The 21,668-nt window shown below is 36.3% G+C and overlaps 1 protein-coding gene across 1 annotated transcript; it reads left to right on the forward strand.

Moving 5' to 3' along the window:
* Window positions 1-7,686: 7,686 nt before the first annotated feature.
* LOC103270660 (olfactory receptor 51F1-like) lies at window positions 7,687-8,641 on the forward strand. The gene is given in 2 exon segments (XM_008068194.1): window positions 7,687-8,220; window positions 8,222-8,641. Coding segments are annotated over 2 exon segments (939 nt in total). The 5' UTR covers window positions 7,687-7,701.
* Window positions 8,642-21,668: the final 13,027 nt, after the last annotated feature.

A 21,668-nucleotide genomic window follows, 5' to 3' on the forward strand; every position in this document is an offset into this window, starting at 1 on the left:
CCAACTCAAAAAAAAAAAAAAAAAGAAAGAAAGAAAAGGAAAGAAGTACTTTCAGAGACAAGCAGCAAGTTAAAACGTTTTTCTGTTTCACTTACAGAGAGATGTTACCCAGTGATATTCAGTTCAATCAACTTATAATGGTACAGTCATTTACAACACACTTCAGTGCTAACTTGCTGGATATCTCCATATTATTGTGTAGGCTTACTCTAGGTGAGTGTATGGCAGAACAGATATCAGGATTTTTTTCAATCATATTCCAGGAAACAGAATTTTTTCTATATTTGCAGCCTATAGGTGGCAGATGATTCTACCCATTAAAAGTTTGTAGTATAACCTACTGAATCTAACATCACACTCTTATTTTTAGTAAGTAAAACAATTTCACAAAGAAAAAAAGAAGAAGAAGGCAAGAGTAGAGGAGCAGGAGGCTGAGAGAGCTGTTAGACTGCTGCAGAATTAGCCTTGAATTAAAGAAAGAACTAAGTAAGTTTTAATAGAAAGAAGCATCTTAGACTATAGTGCAACTTTGAACAAAGGACTTTGAGTATCCTCAAATCAAACTCACCTTTCAGAGGAGTTCTGTGTCTTCCAAGGATGTGCCTGCCTTAGTTTCCCTGGCACACTCAGTCAAAGACTGGAAATAGCTCATGGGAAATGTGGCTTTCATAGAATGTGATAATGGACTAGGATTGTTGGTGTCCATAATCTGATATCTGAAGGGATATTTTACCTGCTTCATTAAATATATTCCTAGCTGAGGTTTTTTGCAGTTATTGTAAATGAAATTTCCTTCTGGATTTCATTGTCAATTTGAACATTATTGGTGTTTAATATGAACAATATTGCCACTAATATTTGTATACTGATTTCACATCTGCAATTTCACTGAATTTATTTATCAAATCTAAGAGTGTTTTGGTGGAGTCTTTAGCGTTTGCTAGGTATAAGATCAGACAGTGTGTTAATGAAGATAATTTTACTTCTTTTTTTCCAATTTGGATGTCTTTTATGTTGAAAGTAGGAATTCTTATCTTGTTCCAATTAATATTACCTGACTTTAAGTTATACTGTAAGGATATAGTAACCCAAACAGTATGGCACTGGTATAAAAATAGGCAGACCAATGGAGTGGACTAAAGAACCCAGAAATAAAGCCACAAATCTACAGCCAACTAATCTTTGACAAAGTGACAAATGCATATAATAGGTAAAGATGATGGAAAAATTGGATTGCCATATGCAGAAGAATGGAATTCAACTTTTATCTTTCATAATATACAGAGATCAACTCAAGATTAATCAAAGACTTAAATGTAAGACCTGAAAATATTTTTTTTAAAACTTAAATAAAATCTAGAGAAAATTCTTCTGGACATGGGTCTAAGCAAAGAATTCATGACTAAGGCCTAAAAACCACAAACAACAAAAACAAACACAAACAAATGAGAATTAATTAAATTTAATTTAAAAGCTTATGCAAAAGTTATAATCAATCAAGTGGGAAAAAAAGCTACAGAATAGGAAAAAATATTTGCAAACTATGCAATTAACAGGAAAAAATCATAATTTATAATTATTATAATTTATAAGAAATTCAAACAACAAAACAAACAAAAAAACTCCATTAAAAAGTGGGCAAAGAGAGCAACCCCCTTGGGTCCCCTCTTGCTCTGGGAACTTTTCTGTTCTCTCAATAAATTTTGCTTTTTAAAAAAAAGGTGAGCAAATGAATAAACATTTTTGAAAAGAATACATATGAATGGCCAAGAAGCATATGTGAAAAAATGTTCAACATCACTAATAATCACAAATAAAAACCAATGAGATATCACCTCATACAACTTATAATGGTCTTTAATAAAAAGACAAATAGCTATTATTAAAAAGTCAAAAAGTACAGATACTGTCAAGGATAAGGAGAAAGGGGAATGTTTATAAACTGTTGGTGGGAATATAAATTAGTACAAACTCTATGGCAAACAGAATTTTCTCAAAGAACTAAAATTTGAACCACCATATGATTTACCATATGATCCATATACCCACTACTAGGTATCTATCCAAAGGAAAACAAATAATTATAATAAAAAGATACAGACACAATATCACAGTATAATACTATTCAGCTGTAACAAGAAAGAATTAAACCTTTACCCATTTCGAAAAATAAAAAGTGAGGTTCACTGTTATTTTCATTTAATTTTGCATAAACATGCCTTTTGGGGCTAAATCTGACTGGTTTTCAATGTGAGAATAAAATATAAAACCTGTCCTTGGAGTGATTTCTAAACAACTTGTCTCTAACCCTAACAAGAACTACAAAAAAAATTTTTTTTTAAGATGAAGAAGAGAATTACTCTATTTTGTGATATTCTCTCTCTCTCTCTCTCTCTCTCTCTCTCTCTCTCTCTCTCTCTCTCTTAATCTTGGGGGTAAACACTGTAGCCACACCGCCAGCAAGTATCCTCTTAAATTATACCTTTTGTAGCAACGTGGATGAAACTGGAGATAATTATCTTAAGTGAAATAAATGAACAGTAATTCAAACAGCATATGTTCTCACTTAAAACTGGGAGCTAAATAATGTATACACATGGACACGGAATGTGGAATGATAGACATTGGAGACTCAGAAATGGTGAAGGTGGCTGCTGATGAGAAATTACTTAATGAGTACAATGTAATCAGGTGATGATTACACTAAAAGTCCAGACATCATCACTACACAATATATCCATGAACAAAACCTCCCCCTCCCATATGCTTTCTGCACATGCCAGCTTCTCTTTATCTTCCACCATGAGATGAAACAGCCTGAGGCCTTCACCAAACACAGAGCAGACAGCAGCACTATGCTTCTTATACAGCATGCACAACCGTGAGCCAAATAAACATCTTTTTCTTTTTTTTCTTTTCTTTTCTTTTCTTTTTTTTTTTAATGAGTCAACCTGGAGTGCAGCTGCAAGCTCACGGCCACCATAGCCCCAACCTGCTGGGCTCAGGTGAGTTTTCCGTCTCAACCTTCCAAGTAGTTGAAACTACAGGCGTGCTCCACCACGCTCGGCTAATTTTTTGATTTATTGTAGAGATGAGGACTTGCCAAGTTGCCCAGGCTGGTCTCCAACCTGTGGGTTCAGGCAATCCTCTCACCTCAGCTTCCCAAAGTGCTGGGATAAGCGTAAGCCACTGCGCCTGGCCTAGCAGCACTGTGCTTCTTATACAGCATACAAAACCATAAGCCAAATAAACCTCTTTGTCTTTTCTTTTTTTTTTTCTTTTTTTTTATTTTTTGAGTTAGAGTTTCACTCCGTCACCCAGGCTGGAGTGCAGTGGCATGCTCACGGTCACCCCAGCATCAACCTGCTGGACTCTGGTGATCCTTCCAAGTAGCCAGACCTGCAGGCACACGCTACCATGCCCAGTTAATTTTTGATTTGTTGTAGAGACGAGGTCTTGCCAAGTTGCCCGGGTTGGTCTCAAGCTCACAGGCTCAGGCAATCCTCTCACCTTGGTCTCCCAAAGTGCTGGGCTGAGCCACCGAGCCCAGTCAACCTCTTTTTCTTTATCAATTACCCAGCCTCCGGTATTCCTATACAGCAACACAAAACAGATCAACACAGATCAGCTGAGTTGCAGTTACATGTAATAAATCATTGAGTCGTACACTAATGAAATGATTAATGGCCTCAATGTAATTATTACTTTTTCATTAAAGTCTTATTTGCAATTCAACAAATCATTATTTACTTCGAATGATGTATCTGAATATGTCCTGGGTGTTTTAGATGAAGCACAAAGGACATGAAGCAAAAATGATAAATGGACAGTCCTCGGTAGCTTCAAATTCTCAATAAAGAGCCATGATACATGACTTGGGACAGTGATAAATTTCATGCTGTATGTTAGATTTTTCTATTCCAGTTAAGAACCAGAGGTGGTAGAGTAGTGAAGAACAACAAAACCAGATTTCTTCAGCATTGAAGCAGTGGCATAAAACAACCCAAACATTATATCTCTCAGTTTCTGTAAGTAAGGAGTGAGAGTACAGCTTCTCTGAGTCTTCTGCAAAAGACCAGGTCTCATTTGAGGTTTTACTGGGGAAGGATTTCCTTCCAAGCTCCTGTGGTTATTGCAGAATTTCATTAGTTCCCTTTCACCTCTTGAATAGTGGGACTCAGTTTCTTGCTACAGTGTAGCTGGGGAAGGCCACATTCAGTTCCTGGCTGGTTGCTGGCTGGAGACTGCCCTCAGTTCATTGCCACATGGAGCTGGACAACATGGAAGCTCGCTTCATTCAAAGTCAGATCTTATATGATACAAGCATGATAATTATATCCTGTCACCTTTGCCATATGCTGTTGGTTACAAGCAAGTCAGAGATCCCATCCACACTCAAGAGGAGAGGATTATACAAAGGCTAAGTCCAAGGAGACAAAAATAATCAAGTATTACTTTATTGTTTTAAAATCAGACCACGACAGAAAACTTTGGGTGACAACTATGGGTAGATTGTTAGCACTTTAAAGGCAACAGTGATGAAACTTTTTTAATTCTTTCACACTGACTCATAAAATGATTTGATTATAGTGCACTTTTCATTTTGTTATTGAAGTATTAGTTAAGACACTTGATGGAAATGCCAGGTGCTTAAATTGATCATATTACACTTTCTTCCATTAAGATTTCTCAAAGAAGAAAGCCTAGAAATAATATCTAAGTTAAAGAAAATTACCTAAGGGAAGAGCAAATTTTTGATTTTATTGATATCCAGGAAAACACAAGACTCTAAAAACACCCTTCTCTATAAAGAAGAAAGGATGGGTTTTAGTGTGTGTCCTATGAACCTAGAATTAATAGGCTGCATAGTGTCTACATCCATTACTCAACTCCCCACACTGACGAAGATGAACAAATGCCTCCAGGAACCCAGGTCCTTGAACTTATTACTGCAGGAAAACAACAAGCAGTGGACCTTCACAAGAGAACACATTATCCACCCACAGTGACCCCAGCCAACTAGCAAATTGGACCCAAATAATACATAAGGAATTGACCGATTTCCTGGGGGGAAACCTAATGAGTGTCTAAACAGAGATAGATTTGAGAATGGACATATATCATTCTCCTTATGAGTCAATGTGGTAATATAGGAATAGGGGCCTGGAGACTGGGTGTTAATTTTTTCCCTCTATATTGTCACCATAATTACTTCAGTAATATTAGTTTGCTTCCTACCTTGCCAGTGCACTGATAATTCAGAGACAATGACATGCATCTCTCTATTCTCCAGTGCCTAGCTATCTAAACTTTCTGTTTATATGTGTGATTTACTTTCTTTTCTTTGCATTTTAATGTCTCTGGACCACAGGTCACTTGAGTTGGTTTCTAAAACCCCTGAGATTGCAAATCCTGTATTTTTGTCCTGTATTTTTTATAGGTAGCAAGGGATTTCCTTTTTTTTTTTCCTGTGGTCCCAGAGAGATCGAAATCTTATTGATAATTCCAGAGCTCATTCCTACCTTACTACAATGCCCATGGCTCCCAAACTATAATCTGTCCTCTCTGCTAGCAAAGACGTCCGAGGCTCTTCCCACATGCTGCTGGTAAGAAGCTAGAAAGAGGTATTCATTGTGTTGACGTTGCGTTTTGCTACCTATTCACAAATACTCATATGAGCTTAGCGAAAAGTCAGAAATTAGGATCTGCCCTGTCTTCATGGATTCATATAGCACATAGATATATGACTTCTAATAATGCATACTAATACATTTTAATCATTTTTCTCAGATTGCATTTAAACCAAGGGAACTGAAAATTATAAAGAAACCACAGAATACTAGCATAAAGGGAATGGTGACATGTTAACTTATCACAGGATATTTACACTCATGAATTTAAACCACCTACTATTTTTTAAATTGTGGCTAAAGATGACTAACATTATAAGAATAAATATTGCTAGTATTTAATTTTAAATAATCCTATAATTAATTTTAACAATATGTGTGCTGATTTTAAAAATTATTTTTTAAATTTCTTTTGAAAGAGGTTTTATGACATTTGTGTTTACTGTGTCTACCACCTTTATCATTCACTGTCTTCAGAAAGGACCTATATCATATCCTCAAACCAGTATCTATCACTTCTGAACACAAGTACATTTTCCCTTATTCTTTGAAGAGTGAAAGGTAGACATTGGGTAGTAATTTCCTCATATGACCTCCATCAGCCTACCTATTTCATACCTAGTGTCAATTGAGTGATGGTCCTCATCTTCAGAACTAATTACTGTCATATTCTATATGCAATCCCCTACTACTTACCTGAGGACTTTTATATGTCAATCAATTCTCCTTGTTATATTATTTTTCTTTTTATCTATTTATTTAATTGTAGATTCAGGGGTGAACATACATTTTCATTACATGGATAAATTGTGTAGTGGTGTTTTCCTATATTTTCCATCTCTCACTGTCTACTGTATTTTAATCTCCATTTATACATTATCAATTGTTCTGAATCTTTCCCATCTTGAAAAAATTTGCTATCTACCTTATAACCTTCTTTACATGGCATATTTCTCTCCATGTGTTCACTACCAAGTTCCCAGAAATAAAATACATTGCACCTCAACTACTTACTCTTGTATTTATTCCCCCTGAAACTACAGCACATTCTCAGTTTTCAGCTGCCTTTTCCAGGATCATTAATGTCTTTATGCCATTGCCCTCTCTGGGAATAGCATGATCCTGTTTTTCATCATTACCCAGCAGAAACTCCATGAACCCATGTATTATTTCCTCTCCACGCTTTCAACCACTGATCTGGGTTTGACTGTCAGCAATGTTAACAACATTAGGTATCCTCTGGTTTGGTGTAAGTGAGATCAGTCTAGATAGCTGCATTGTCCAGATGTTTTTTCTTCATGGATTTACTTTCATGGAGTCTGGAGTGCTAGTGGCATTTGAATTTTTAAATTCTTGCCAGACTTGACTGCTTAAGAATACGACCCAGTTGTTCATGTAACGTTCAGTCCTGACACCATGATCTCTTAGCTTTTGTGATTCCCATAGACTATTTTGTTCTTGCTTTGGTGTATATAATATTTTCCAATCTTCTACAAAGTTCTTCCTTCATGGTTTTCTCTTTTAAATTTACTCTCTGAGTTTGGACAGACACACTATTGGATTAAAATTGCACAAATATAATGAGAACTTCCAAACTTATATTACTGGCAGAAAAATGAAGATCTGTGTCTGTAGTCTCACACCCACATGGTCACTGCAGAAATATTGATATTTGAAGTGACTTTCTCTTACTCATTTCACACACAAGATATTCAAAATTGAATGTACTTTTTAAAAAACTAGGTCTTTATTCGTGGAATCTTATGGGATTTAAAGTTCTGTAAATATTTTAAAAATTCATAAAAATTTGAGAAATCATATGGTCATGTTTGCCTTCAAGTTAAAGGTTAAAATGATTATATATAATTTGCTACATAACCCTGATTATGAATAGTAAATAAATATTATAATTTTATTTAGAATTTTCTCAAGGATGCAGAGCTTATTCATGATTTGAATAATTATCCTAACAAAAAGAATATATATCTAAATGTTTTTTCATGGCAATGCAATTTATTTTTTCTATAGGATGTGAACATTGTGAAGACAAATACTACAAAACCAGGACATCATGGATATCCTAAGCAACGCGACATCCAAATTTCCAACCTTCTTTTTGACCATCATTCCTGGCCTAGAGCCTGTCCATGCCTGGCTCTCTATCCCTTTCTGTTGTCTTTATGCCATTGCCCTTTCTGGGAACAGCATGATCCTGTTTGTCATCATTACCCAGCAGAATCTCCATGAACCCATGTATTATTTTCTCTCCATGCTATCAGCCACTGATCTGGGTTTGACTGTATCTACAATGTCAACAACATTAGGTATCCTCTGGCTTGGTGCACGTGAAATCAGTCTAGACAGCTGCATTGTCCAGATGTTTTTTCTTCATGGATTTACTTTCATGGAATCTGGAGTGCTAGTGGCTATGGCCTTTGACCGCTATGTGGCAATCTGCGATCCTCTGAGGTACACTACCATTCTCACTAATTCCAGAGTCATTCAGATGGGTCTCTTAATGATTATACGTGCTGTAGTATTAATAGTACCACTACTCTTGCTCCTTAAGCCTCTTTATTTCTGTAGAATAAAATGTCCTTTCCCATGCATACTGTACCATCCCAGATGTGATTAAATTAGCGTGTTCAGACATTCGGGTCAATAGCATCTGTGGATTAATTGATCTCATCCTGACTACAGGAATAGATGCACCATGCATTGTCCTGTCTTATATCTTAATTGTCCACTCTATCCTTGGTATTGCCTCTCCTGAAGAACAATACAAGGTCTTCAGTACCTGTGTTTCCCACATTGGAGCAGTTGCTATTTTCTACATCCCCATGCTGAGCCTGTCCTTGGTATATCGCTATGGTCGGTCAGCCCCCAAAGTGGTCCACTCAGTGATGGCCAATATATACCTGCTTTTGCCCCCTGTGCTCAACCCCATTATCTATAGCGTAAAAACAAAAGAGATCCGCAGGGCCATACTCAGTCTGCTCCTTACAAAATAAACATAGATTATTGAATTTGAGAAAAACCTGGTATAAGTGACTTGTACTACAGAAAAGTAATGTTGGCAGGGTACTGCCTTTTAGTTGTGTGTTTTTTTCATATATTTCATTTACTTAGCAGATACGTAGTAAATATTTTTGCATTTTCAGTCATAAAATATAAGTAGTGTATGTCACACCAAGACTGTTTTAGCTTATTAAATGAAATAGAAAAATAATAATAATATTTCTAGCAATATTTCTAACATGAATTGTCTGTTTTATGCTAGATGGCTGCAAACTACTTTTAAAATATATTATATTTATTCTTCCAAACAGCACAATGAAATACATATTATAAATTCTATTTTGCAGATAAATAAACAAGTACAGAGACATTTACGCCACCAAAGGCCACATGATTAACATGGAGCAGGGTTCACATTTGAACCCAGGCATCTATCTTGTATCTTAGATGTCATGCTCTTTACCACTGCATTACATATTTTTTAATGCTAGTCCTTTGGGAGGATCACTTGAATCTGAAGCAGGAGGAAGTTTGAGACTAGCCTGGGCAATATAGCCAGAACTCTTCCCTACAAAAATAATAATAATAATACACATTTTAAAAATTAGCAGAAATGGTGGTGCACAACTGTAATCCTAGGAACTTGGTAGGCTGAGGTGGAAGGATCACTTGGCCCAGGAGTTCAAGGCTATAGTGAGCTATGAATGCACCATTTCACTCTGGCATGGGCCACAGAGTTGAATTCTGTCTCAAAATACTAAAAAATAAAAAATTAAATAAATTTTTTTAAAGATAAAAATTAAGACCTGTGTTTTTTGTTTTTTGGTTTTTTTTGAGTTGGAGCCTCACTCTGTCACCCAGACTGTAGTGCAGTGGCCGCTCCCGGCCACCGCAGCCTCGACCTGCTGGGCTCCGGCGATCCTTCCACTTCAGCCTTCCAAGTAGCCTGAATTACAGGCATGTGCTACTACGCCCGGCTGATTTTTTGATTTATTGTAGAGATGAGGTATTTTAATGAATTCATGCCATGTCTCAAAAAGTTGTGGTAACCTTCCGAGAACATACTTCACCTTCTTTTCTTTATGGATAATTCATAATACAAAAAATAGCAATAGATATGCCATGGCATGTATCCAGTGTTGGATAGTCCAAAGAAAAGTTTCAGGACTTAGCAGATTAGCACTTGCTAATATATCACAGGGAATGAAAACCATGGAGAACTAGAAAAGAGCATGAAATAGAAGCCAAGGAAGTTTGGGGCAGAGGTTCTGATACTTTTTCAGCAAAGTGGTCCCTTAGGAATCTAATAAAATTTATAAACCCTGTTGACAGATAAACACACACACTCCACTTTCCATAAAAATTCATAGATTTCACAAATGCCATGCAGGATCCATGTAGCTCCCTTAACCAACCCAAGAACCAAGGTGAAGAATCCATATTTCTCAGTCTATACACAGTTACACAGTTAGCCTCAAAGTGTTTGGTTCTTGAAAAGAGACTTATGGTAACTATATTGATGCAAGAGAAAGGCAGAAGCTTTAAAACTTCAGTTACATAAAATAGTAGAGAAAATTAAAACTGAATTAGAGATAGAAACCTGAAGAGAGTCACATCAAATGTTTCGCCAGTGGAAAACTGATTATCAGTGGAAGAAACATTCCATGTATCCCACAAACACTGTAGGCAGCAGTGTGCTGGAACCCACCCACACCAGTTTGCAAGAACCAATTGTGTGCACCTCTTTCCAACTGTGTATTCCGTGTCATCATATCAGTAGCTTGAAATCACTCAAGAGAATATGTATAACATGGAAACTGGCAAACATTACAAATGAGGACTTTTTTGTTTTTCAAGATTCAGTTATTAGCACACAAGTGGCTGCAGATATACTTTTTTTTTACTTCATGAGGAACAGTAGAAATTAAAAGAGCAATATAACATTTTTCCTTATAGTCAAAAAGCTTAAAATCTTGTATATAAAACATCAACATAACAAACCATTATAAAATAATTTATCAAGTAGTGTGATATTTCATAACACAAATGTTGAATTTCATGCCTTGTTTGTGTTGGCATTTGAGATGAAAGGATTTCCAAAGATGTGTGATGAAGAGGACTATGTTGGAAGCAATCTGAGAAAGAATGTAGGAAGCATTTTCTCCCCAGAGTTTTAAATTCACAGAGCCTATCTGTATATAGGCATGGAAATTATGAAAACACAAAATTGTTTCTTCTGTTTTCTCTCCTCATCACTTTCCCCCAGGTAAATGTAGATTATAAGATTTGTTTTAGTAATTTAAAAACATGTTTTGCTTGAACAATGGTACTACATAAAGGAATTGGTTTGGTGATTTGGTTTAGAAATTTCCACACAATTCCTCACTTTTATATGTGAGAGGGTCCTTTCTCTTGTCATTCTACATGCCTATTAGCTACGTGGGACTTTAGAAAGATACTTGTGGGGTAAAACAATGTAATATACAACGACCTTATCAGAGTAAGCACTCACCACAAAATTCTGAACTGAAAAGAAAATAAATCAGAAAGTTTAAATGTAATATCTCTTTGTAGAATTTCAACAAAAATATAGGTAAAACAAGAGATCATAAGAGAGAAAACGGAGGAGAAGGGAGAAAGGGACAGAGGAAATGAGGGAGGCAAGATGAAAAAGAGAAAGAAAAGAAGAAAGGTAGAAGGAAGGAAGTTAGAAAAGGAAGGGAAGAGGGAGGAAAATTAAGGCTGTAACTTAAGTTTCCAAGTAGTTCAATTGTTACACCAAGAAAGGAACTCCATTTACCTTTGATGAGTTAATTAAATCATGTTTTGATTGAGCAGCAGGAAAAAAATCTCCAAAAAATGAACTTATTTAAGACTATTACTGTCTAACTGTTAGAGTCATAGAACTCTACAAGCATTTGAGTACTCAGTCCAGGCAGGTCTGTGATGTGCTATCAGTATCCTGACAGGGAAAATGTGGTACCCTGAAACATTAAGCAGAAACATCTGGGTGAGTGACTCATGAAGAAGCAGGCTCTGCAGAAATCTCTGTAATCTCTGGGCCTGCACATGTGGAACACAGTTCTCTGGTAAGAGCAGTCACTTCTGCCACCTCCCATAACTCAAGAGCTGCCATGCTCCGGAGCTGTCTCCATGTACTGCCTCGGCCACCACAATGAACATTAGCATAAAATTCCAACACAATCCCACTGGGAACATACTGGTCCTGGCAAAAACGGGAAATAAAATCTATCCTATCTGAATAACGGCAAAAAATTTAGCAAGACTTTTATGACAAGAATCATGAACCACTCCCAGGATTTAATCATGAGAACATCTGAGCAAGGAGGTCAGAATAGACTGTCTAGGCAAGAATGCATAGATGCAGGGGCACTTACTTGGAATACATGTTTTAAAGCAATTAAACTCTTTTTTTTTCTGGTCTTTTGTTTTGTTTTGTTTTGTTTTGAGTTGGAGTCTCACTCAGTCGTCCAGACTGGAGTGCAGTGGCCGCTCCCGGGCTCCGCAGCCTCGCCTGCTGGGCTCCGGCGATCCTTCCACCTCAGCCTTCCAAGTAGCCGGAATTACAGGCATGCGCTACCACTCCCGGCTGATTTTTTTATTTATTGTAGAGATGCGGTCTCGCTTGCCCAGGCGGGTCTTGAACCCGCGGGCTCAGGCAATCCACTCACCTCAGCCTCCCAAAGGCGCGGGATTACAGGCTGAGCCACCGAGCCCGGCTAAAGAAATTAAACTCTAAATCGTATATTTTTACAAGAAAAAAAACTAACAGAGACATCAGGGAATCTGGCTAATTCGCTGAAAACTGATAATTAGATACATATTAAAATGTTGGACAACATTTAGCACAGTGGTAATCCCTAAACTGTCCTAACAGATGAGAAAAGAAAGAATATTGAGGCTGACAGTAGTGTACATGCAGGGATGGATAAATGGTGTAAAGCTGGAAGAGTCACCATTCATTCTCCATAAAAGGACACAGAGCATATACTATTTGGAGGCCACTAGAGTGAGCTGTGAAAATTATACCAGCATCATTAAGTATTTTAGTGGTTGCTCTTTTTATGCTGATTAGAGAGGATTGTAGTAGATCCAGCCACCAAGCTAGGCACATTAATGCATGCACATGAGGAGGCCCTAACATTAGAGGAGGCAGGCAGGTAGCTAGAGCTGCAATCATTAGAACCAGCAGGGCCCAAAGGGTAGACAAAAGGGCTTAATAGGCAAGTAGTTGTGGAGATAATTAATAGAGCATGAACACCCTGGACCAAGATAGACAAGCAGCCAACAAGGGGCTAGGTGAAAAGAAGGCAAGAGTGGAGGAGCAGGAGTCTGAAGAGCTATTACACTGCTTTAGAACTGACCTTCAATTAAAGAGAGAAGGAAGGAAGAAAGGCTTGGTAGAAAGAAGCATTTTAGGCTATAGTGCTATTCCAAACAGAGTTAGTCAAGACCATTCTATATTGTCAAGTCAAAGTCACCTGTCAGAGGAGTCCTTTGCCTTCCAGGAATGGACCTGCCTTAGTTTCCCTGGCATACTCAGTCACTGACTGGAAGCAGCATATGGAAAGTGTGACTTACGTAGAACGTGATGATGAACGAGGACTCTTTGTGTCTATATTTTGAAATATAAAGGGAACATTTTAATAACCACCACATATATTTAATGAAGAGGAAAATTTGCAAGGAGATACAAGGTGAAGCCAAATAACCAAACCAAAGAGAAGCAAGAGGCGTTTGGTACTGCTCAGCAGAAGTTTAACCATAGTCTTCATGTGCCTCTACTGACATTTGACGTACAAAGAAAATGGGCTATCAACATAAAGGATTATGAAATATTTCGTATTCTTTTGTCAATTTTTCCATAACTCAGAAATTATTTTGAAATATAATGTCAAAAATTATCCGGAGAATATGTTTGTGCCTTCCTGGGTCAAGTACCTAACACTCTAAGTATGATGAGTGAAGGTCATGTGTACAAGCCCAAGTCCACCTATATGTTTGAGATTGTTATCAGAAAAGCAGAAATATTTTTCCAAAGCACTACATAACACCACTCTTATACCTCCCTTTACCCAACAAAATGTTTTAAAAACATTTGATTATAGACATATGTTTTAAGGTAATGGCCATTATCCTGGGGATTAAATTGAATAAACAGAAGAATACTGTCAATTTTAACATTTGGTCGTTATCTTGGGGATTAAATTGAATAAACATTAATATCGTCAAGTTTAACATTTTCCTTTCAGCAAAACAGCTTGCAGTAAAAATACCATGGATTACAAAATCACCGACTAGATGAATAACAAAACATTACATAAAATGACAGAGTAAACACATGTCTTAATATGTCTTATCATTATTGCATGTCAGCAGAGATAGACCAGATATTTTAAAGCAAAGATTAAAAAGTAATGAAGATATAAAAACTTTGTTAGGTTTAAGCAAATAAAATATTCCTTATGTATAACTTAGAGTCTTCATAAAATTATTATGTTTATTATATTAAAGAGTTATTTATTCTGACAAAGTTTATTTTAGGAATGCAATTTAATACTAAAACTTTACTACTAATGACAAATTGCTATATACCATTAACTTTAAGATAGCTAACAATTCTTAGTCTGGGACAATTTAGAAGCATTTTTCTGATATGCAACCCATCTACAAAAAATTTTTTAATTTAAGTTTATTTTAAAGGTGTGGGGTACAAGTCAGGATTAGGTATAAAAGTGGTCATCGCACCGGTAAAATTTGAGCCTCTCCTTTGTCCCCACTTTGACTGGTTTGAGATCAGGTACCCTTATTGATGTTGTGTCCCTTTCCCCCACCCGGGCAGTATCCCACTACTGCCAATCCCTTGCTTAAAGTATGATGGTAAATGTTCAGGGTCCATTTAGAGTGAGAACATGTGGTATTCTTTTCTTTGTTTTTGTGATAGATCACTGAGTATGATAGACTCTAAATCCATGCAAGTTGCTGCCAAATCCAGATGTTTGTCCTTCTTTATGGTTGCATAATATTCCATTGTGTATAATGTACAATATATTTTTTTATCCAGTCCAGTTTTGAAGAGTAGCATGATTGGTTCCATGTTTTTGCTATTTCTAACAGTGTTTCAATAAACATACATGTGTAGTTATGTTTTTGTAGAATGATTTGAGTTCCTCCGGGCATATTTCCAGTAGGGGGATTGCTGGGTCATAGGGGAGGTAAATGTCTAGTTCTTTTAGAAATCACCACACTGTTTACCAAAGAGGTTACTCTAGTTTGCATCCCATACCAGCAGTGTAGAAATGTGCCTTTTCCTCTGCACCTTCACCAGCATCTGTTGCTGTCTGTTTTATTAATGATGGCCATTCTTACTGGGGTTAGGTGGTTTTGATGTGCATTTCTCTGATGATCAGTGAGGCTGAGCACTTTTTCATGTGCCTGTTGGCTACCTATATATCTTCTTTAGAGAAGTGTCTATTCATGTCTTTTTCCCAATTTTCAATGGGACTGTTTGGGTTTTTTCCTTTCAACATGTTTGAGTCCCTTGTAGATCCTGGATGTTACGCCTTTGTCAGATGTACAGTTGGCAAATATTTTTTTTCCCATTCTGTGGGCTGTCTCCCTGCTCTCTTGATGGTTTCTTTTGCTTTACAGAAGCTTTTCAGTTTGATGAGGTCCCACTTGTCTATCTTATCTCTTATGCATAGGCACTTGGAGTTTTTATCAGGAACTGGTTGTCAGTTCCAGTTTCCATAAGGGTATCTTCTGCATTTTCTAAGTTCTTATTGTCTGAAATTTTATGTTTAGGTCTTTGATCCATTTAGAGTTGATTTTTGTGTATGGTGATATGCAGGGATCCTGTTTCATTCTTCTGCATGTGGTCAGTCAGTTTTCTCAGCACCATTTACTGGATAGGTTCTCTTCTCCCCAGTGGTTTTTGCTGCATTAGCTTTTGAGGACTTAGTCATGAATTCATTGCCTATACTGATGTACAAGACAGTGTTCCCTAGGTTTACTTCTAAGATTTTTATAGTTTGAGGTCTTACATTTAAGTCCTTAAACATTTTTTAGCTAATTTTTGCATTTAGAGATAGGTAGAGGTCAGATTTCATTCTTCTGCATGCTGTTAGTCAATTTTCCCAGAACTGTTTATTGAATAATGTATTTTTTTCCCCAATGTCTTTATCTGCTTTGTCAAAGATAAGTTGATCATAGGTCAGTGGTTTTATTTCCAGGTTCTCTATCCTTTTCTCTTGTTCTATGTGTCTATTTTTGCACCAGTACCATATTGTTTTATTTACTATAGGCTTGTATCAAAGTTTGAGATCTGGGAGTGTGATGCCATCAGCTTTGTTCTTTTTGCTGAGGATTGCTTTGGCTATTTGGGCTATTTTTTGCTTTCATACGAATTTAAATATCATCTTTTCCAGGTCTGTGAAAAATGTTTCTAGTAGTTTGTTAGGAATTGTGTGAATCTGCAGATTACTTTGGGTAGAATGGCATCTTAACAATACTGATTCTTCCAATCCATGGACATGAAATGTTTTTTTCCATTTGTGTCATTTTTTTATTTTCTTAAACAGAATTTTATAGTTTTCATTGTAAAGATCATTCACTTCTTTGGTTAGATATTCTGAGATATTTTATTTCTGTGACTATTGTGAATGAGATGATTTTTTTAATTTAGCTCTCTGCCTGCTTGTTGTCGGTATATAGAAATGCAACTAATTTTTGAGCATTGATTTTATATCCCAAGACTTTACTGAAGTTATCAGTCTCGGAGTTCTTTGGTGGCATCTTTTGTGTTTTCTAGGTATAGAATCATGTCATCCATGAAGAAATATCATTTAACTTCCTCTTTTCCAATTTAGGTACCTCTTATTTAACTCTCTTGCTTGATTGCTCCCAGTACTATGTAAAATAAGATTGATGAGAGTAGACATCCTTGTCTTGTTCTAATTCTTGGGGAATGCTTCCAGTTTCTGCCTGTTAACTGTGATGTCAGATGGAGATTTGTCATATATGGTTCTTATTATTTTTAAAAATGGTTATTCAATGTCTAGATGTTTGAAGGTTTTTATCAAGAAGGAGAACTAAAAATGACAGGTGGAAGCTTATTAATGTAAAAAATTTTCTGAACAGCAATAGAAAGTATAAAGAGAGTAAAGCAACAACCCACAGATTGGGAGAAAATATTTGCAAACTATGCATCCAGCAAAGATCTAATATCCAGAATCTATAAAGAACTCAAATGAATCAGCAAGAAAAAAGGCAACTGCATTTAAAAAGTGGGCAGCTGCCAAGGAAGGGAAGAGGGAAGCATATAACATCAATAAGGGTGACTGATCTCAAACCAGGAGAAGAGGGAACCAAAGAGAGGCCCAAACTTTACCTGTATGATGACCACTTATCTGCCTTATTCTGAATTGTAATCCACATCTTTAAAATAAAAAATAAAATAAAATAAAAGTGGACAAAGACATGAACAGACACTATTTAAGGAAGACATACAAGTGACCAACAACCATATGAAAAAAAATGCTCAACACCACTAATCAGCAGAGAAACGCAAACCAGGACTACAATAAGATACCATTTCACACCTTTCAGAATGACAATTATTAAAAAGTCAAAAAACTACAACAGATGTTGGTGAGGCTGTGGAGAAAAAAGAACGCTCGTACACTGTTGGTGTAAATGTAAGCTAATTAAACCCCTGTGGAAAGTATTTTGGAGTTTTCTCAGAGAACTAAAAATAGAGCTACCATTCAACCCAGCAATCTCACTTATGGGAACATTCCCCCAAAAACATAAATTGTTCTACCAAAAAGACACCTGCACTCGTATATTTATTGAATCACTATCCCTAATAGCAAAAACATGGAACCAACCCAGGTGCCATTAATGGTGGACTGGCTAAAGAAAATGTGGTACATATACACTATGGGATACTATGCAATCATTAAAAAAAAAAACAAAATCCTGTCATTTACAGCGGCACGAATGCAGCTAGAGGCCCGTCATTCTAAGCAAATTGTCACAAACAAAAAAGTGAATACCACTTGTTCTCACTCATAAGTGAGTACTGAACACTGGGCACACATGGGCACAAGGAGTAGAACAACAGACATGAGCACTGCTAAAGGGGAAATGATGGCGGCAGAGTAAGGGAGGCAAAATCACCCATGAAATACCATATTCACCCAGTGGGAGGAGGTTAATCATCAGAAGCTCAAACCTCATATTCACCAAATACACTTATGCAGCAAACCTTCACATGTAACCCTGATTCTAAAAGCAGGTAAAAATATTTAACAATAAAAATAAGAGAGACACTAAATCCCAATTCTGTGTACTTTTCTTTTAAAATTGCAGAAATGATTTATGGCAGCATTTTATTTTGCTGGTAAGGAAACTGATGCTCTTAGCTATGGCATCTTTTCTTTGAGCCACTGTTTCATTTTGGTTCTTTTAACTTTTAAGTTTTTTATTTTAAAATTGTGGGGTACAATTCAGGGTTAGGTATACAAATATTCATTATCCAGTACCCTTGTTGATGAGGTGTGCCCCTCCTTCCCCAGGCAGATTTCCACTATTATCAATCCCAACTCCCCACTCTCCCACACACCCCCACTCCACAGTTTCTTGCTGCTGCCAATCTTTTTCTTACTATAGTACAATAGTTGTTCAAGGTCCGCTTATGAGTGAGAACATGTGATACTCAGCTCTCTGTTTCTGTGAAAGATCACTCAGTATTACAGACTCTGATTCCATCCAGGTTGCTGTGAAGTTCATGATTTTTGTTCTTCTTTATGATTGGGTAATATTCCATTCTGTATATGTACCACATTTTTTTATCCAGTCCTCTTTTGATGAGCAGCATGGTTGGTTCCATGTTCTTGCTATTGTGAACAATGCTGCGATAAACATGCATGTGCAAGTATCTTTTTAATAGAGTAATTTGAGTTCTTCCAGGTATATTCCCAGTAGGGGGATTGCAAGGTCATATGGAAGGTCGATTTTTAGAACTTTTAGGAATCACCACACTGTTTACCACAGAGGCTGTACTAGTTTACACTCCCACTAACTGTAGAAGTGTGCCCTTTTCGTCACATCCTCTCCAGCATCTGTTATTTTTTGAGTTACTGATGATGGCTATTCTGACTGGAGTTAGGTGGTATCTCAGTGTGGTTTTAATTTGCATTTCTTTGATGACTAGTGAGGCTGAACAGTTTTTCATGTATCTGTTGGCTTTTGTACGTCTTCTTTTGAGAACTGTCTATTCATATCTTTTGCCTACTTTGTAATGGTACTGTTTGTTTTTTATCTTTTCAGCACATTTGAGTTCCTTGTAGATCCTAGATGTTAGGTCTTTGTCAGACATGCAGTAGGCAATATTTTTTCCCAATCTGTGGGCTGTCTCCCTGCTCTCTTGATGGGTTCTTTGGCTTTGCAGAAACTTGTCAGTTTGATGAGGTCCCACTTGTCTATCTTATCTCTTATGGCCTGGGCACTTGGGGTTTTGATCAGGAATTGGTTGCCAGTTTCAATTTCCATAAGGGTGTCTTCTGCATTTTCTAAGGTTCTTATAGTTTGAGTCTTTACGTTTAGGCCTCTGATTCACTTAGACTTGATTTTTGTGTATCAGCAAAACATTTTTTCTGGTTTCCTGGATGTATAATACAGGCTTCTTGAAACTGTATTTTGCTACTTCTCTCAACAATAAAAATTCTTGAACTATTTTTTCTGGTAACTTTAATGAGTCTCCTTTTATCTGCTTTTCCACTTTTCTAAAAGCATATAACAAAGCTATATGTATAAATATTTCCATGCAAAAAACACTCCTGAACAATCTTGTCAGATTAACCAAAAACTCACTTCCTCTAAAAAATACTAACTGGCTGATCCTAGCTGTCAGCTAAACATTTTTAGCTCATTCTCTAGCTAGTAAGTCCTCATTGGCTCTAATAAGCATACTGTATGCTGTCAGTGCTTTTTTTTCCCTCAACTATCATAATTATTATAATGGAAATTGTACGAATGGAATTGTGTATGATGCATGAATTTTTGCAAGAGAGACTACGTGGAATTCCAGTTTTCAAAACTATATTAAGAGACCCTAACTCTTTACGAAAAAATTATGAATAAATTACATATATCAGTTTGAGATTTAAATAAAATGTTCAATGAAGGTTAAAATTATTTTTATGACTCTTATAGATAACCAACTTTATTAGAAAATAAATTTAACCACTAGCGAAAATAGAGTTGAATAAAATGACTTCTACTTCATTTATATTGTCTTTTCTAGACTACAAAATAGATGTTCAAGAGAGTAGAATAAATTAATTCAGTAAACATTACTGACCACTGATTTTGTGTCAAGTACTGTGTTTATCAGTACATGTCAGATAAATCATGAGATTTGCTTTAGCCTGAACAGCTAAGACTAAATTAGATAATGTACCTGAAACTACTTGGAAAACCGTAATCTCTATATAGAATTGACTCAATATAGCCCTTGAATAAAGCCCCAGGTCTTTCATTTTTCTGATATCTGTTTCTACTTGAGTTCCTAAGCTGCCAAAACCTTTTTCCTCTATTGAAAGTTCAATTCCCATGGAGCCCCTTAAATCAGTCATTCTTTCTTACTGCTTGCTTCTGAATTCTAGAAATCCATTTGCTCATTCTAACAGATTTTTAATGTGTATGTACTGTATAACTGGCACTATGCTATTAACTGGAGATAATTTCAAATCACCTGGTACTCCAAGTAGTTGTACACAAAAATTATATAGCAGATTATTTGCAAGAAAAATATAGCAGAGCCAAAACCAATAAAAAAACTGAAATTTTATCTTTAATGCACTATCCATATCCAAAGTAATAAATCAATCTCATTTGTAATTAAAACATGTAAACACAAACTTCCTATGTCAATATGTGCATTTTCTTTGATTTATTTTCCACTTATCTAAGCATTCACGCTTCTTGATGCCACCTAACTAATCCAAGGGGAAAAGAAGTGCAGTGCAACAAAATGGCACAAAAATCCCACAGGGTGACACTTATCCCACTTTGGTAAATAACTCTGGCATTAAAGTTCCTTCTAAAAGTATTTTATTCATAGAGGTAAATGAGTTACCTTCATATACCCCATGTTAAGTAAGAGCAAAATATGTCTGTCCTCCCTGTCTGAAGTCCAAGTCAAGCAGTCGCTCTCAGATGGGAAACAGGACTTGGTTGTGTCTATTATAAATGTGACTGATGACTTTTAAACTATCTCATGAGTAATTGTGCTTAGATAAACTTACAGAAGAATTTCTTGGAAGTGAAACTAAAGACAATAATTCACCTAATCTCCTGGAATTACTCTTTCAACATCTGTGTTTGAATCCCTTCCAATTCTCCGTACCTTAAAAGGTAAGGACTTCTCCTACTTACCCTTACTCCCTGACTTCCAAGTCCTCCAAGCTCCTGTCTATACTCACTACACAGTTTTGTTCAGTTCTATGAGTCTGTTGCCTACCTGGAAATCTTGAAATCGACATAGTTTTTTGGGTGTGTGCCCATTTAGTTAATCACAGCAAAAACTGTACTCCTTGTATATATTATTTTCTGATACATATAAAAAACAAACTCCAAAATACAGTCATTGGCATATCCTCACTATTGTTTAAATTATATTTTAAATTAGTTTACACTTACTATAGCACATTTGTTTCATTAAGTCTCTTAAGTCTGCATCAATTTGATTTATTTCTTCTTAATTTTGTTCTGGACAACAGAAAGGCAGTGTAGCAGAGTAAAACGAACATATCTTTAGAGTCACACAGACTTGGATGCATGCATTGGCTCCATTATATCTATCAGTGGAAACATATCAATGGAAACATATCTATCAATGGAAACTTTCAGTAAGTTCTTCACTCTGAACCTAGGTCACCTCACCTGGAAACTCAGATGTTCGTCTCAGTCTGTTAATGATACTGTTAATGTAAT

The sequence above is a fragment of the Carlito syrichta genome, unplaced genomic scaffold, assembly GCF_000164805.1.
Source record: "Carlito syrichta isolate Samal-C Ts95f unplaced genomic scaffold, Tarsius_syrichta-2.0.1 Scaffold309894, whole genome shotgun sequence".
NCBI classification, from domain to species: domain Eukaryota; kingdom Metazoa; phylum Chordata; class Mammalia; order Primates; family Tarsiidae; genus Carlito; species Carlito syrichta.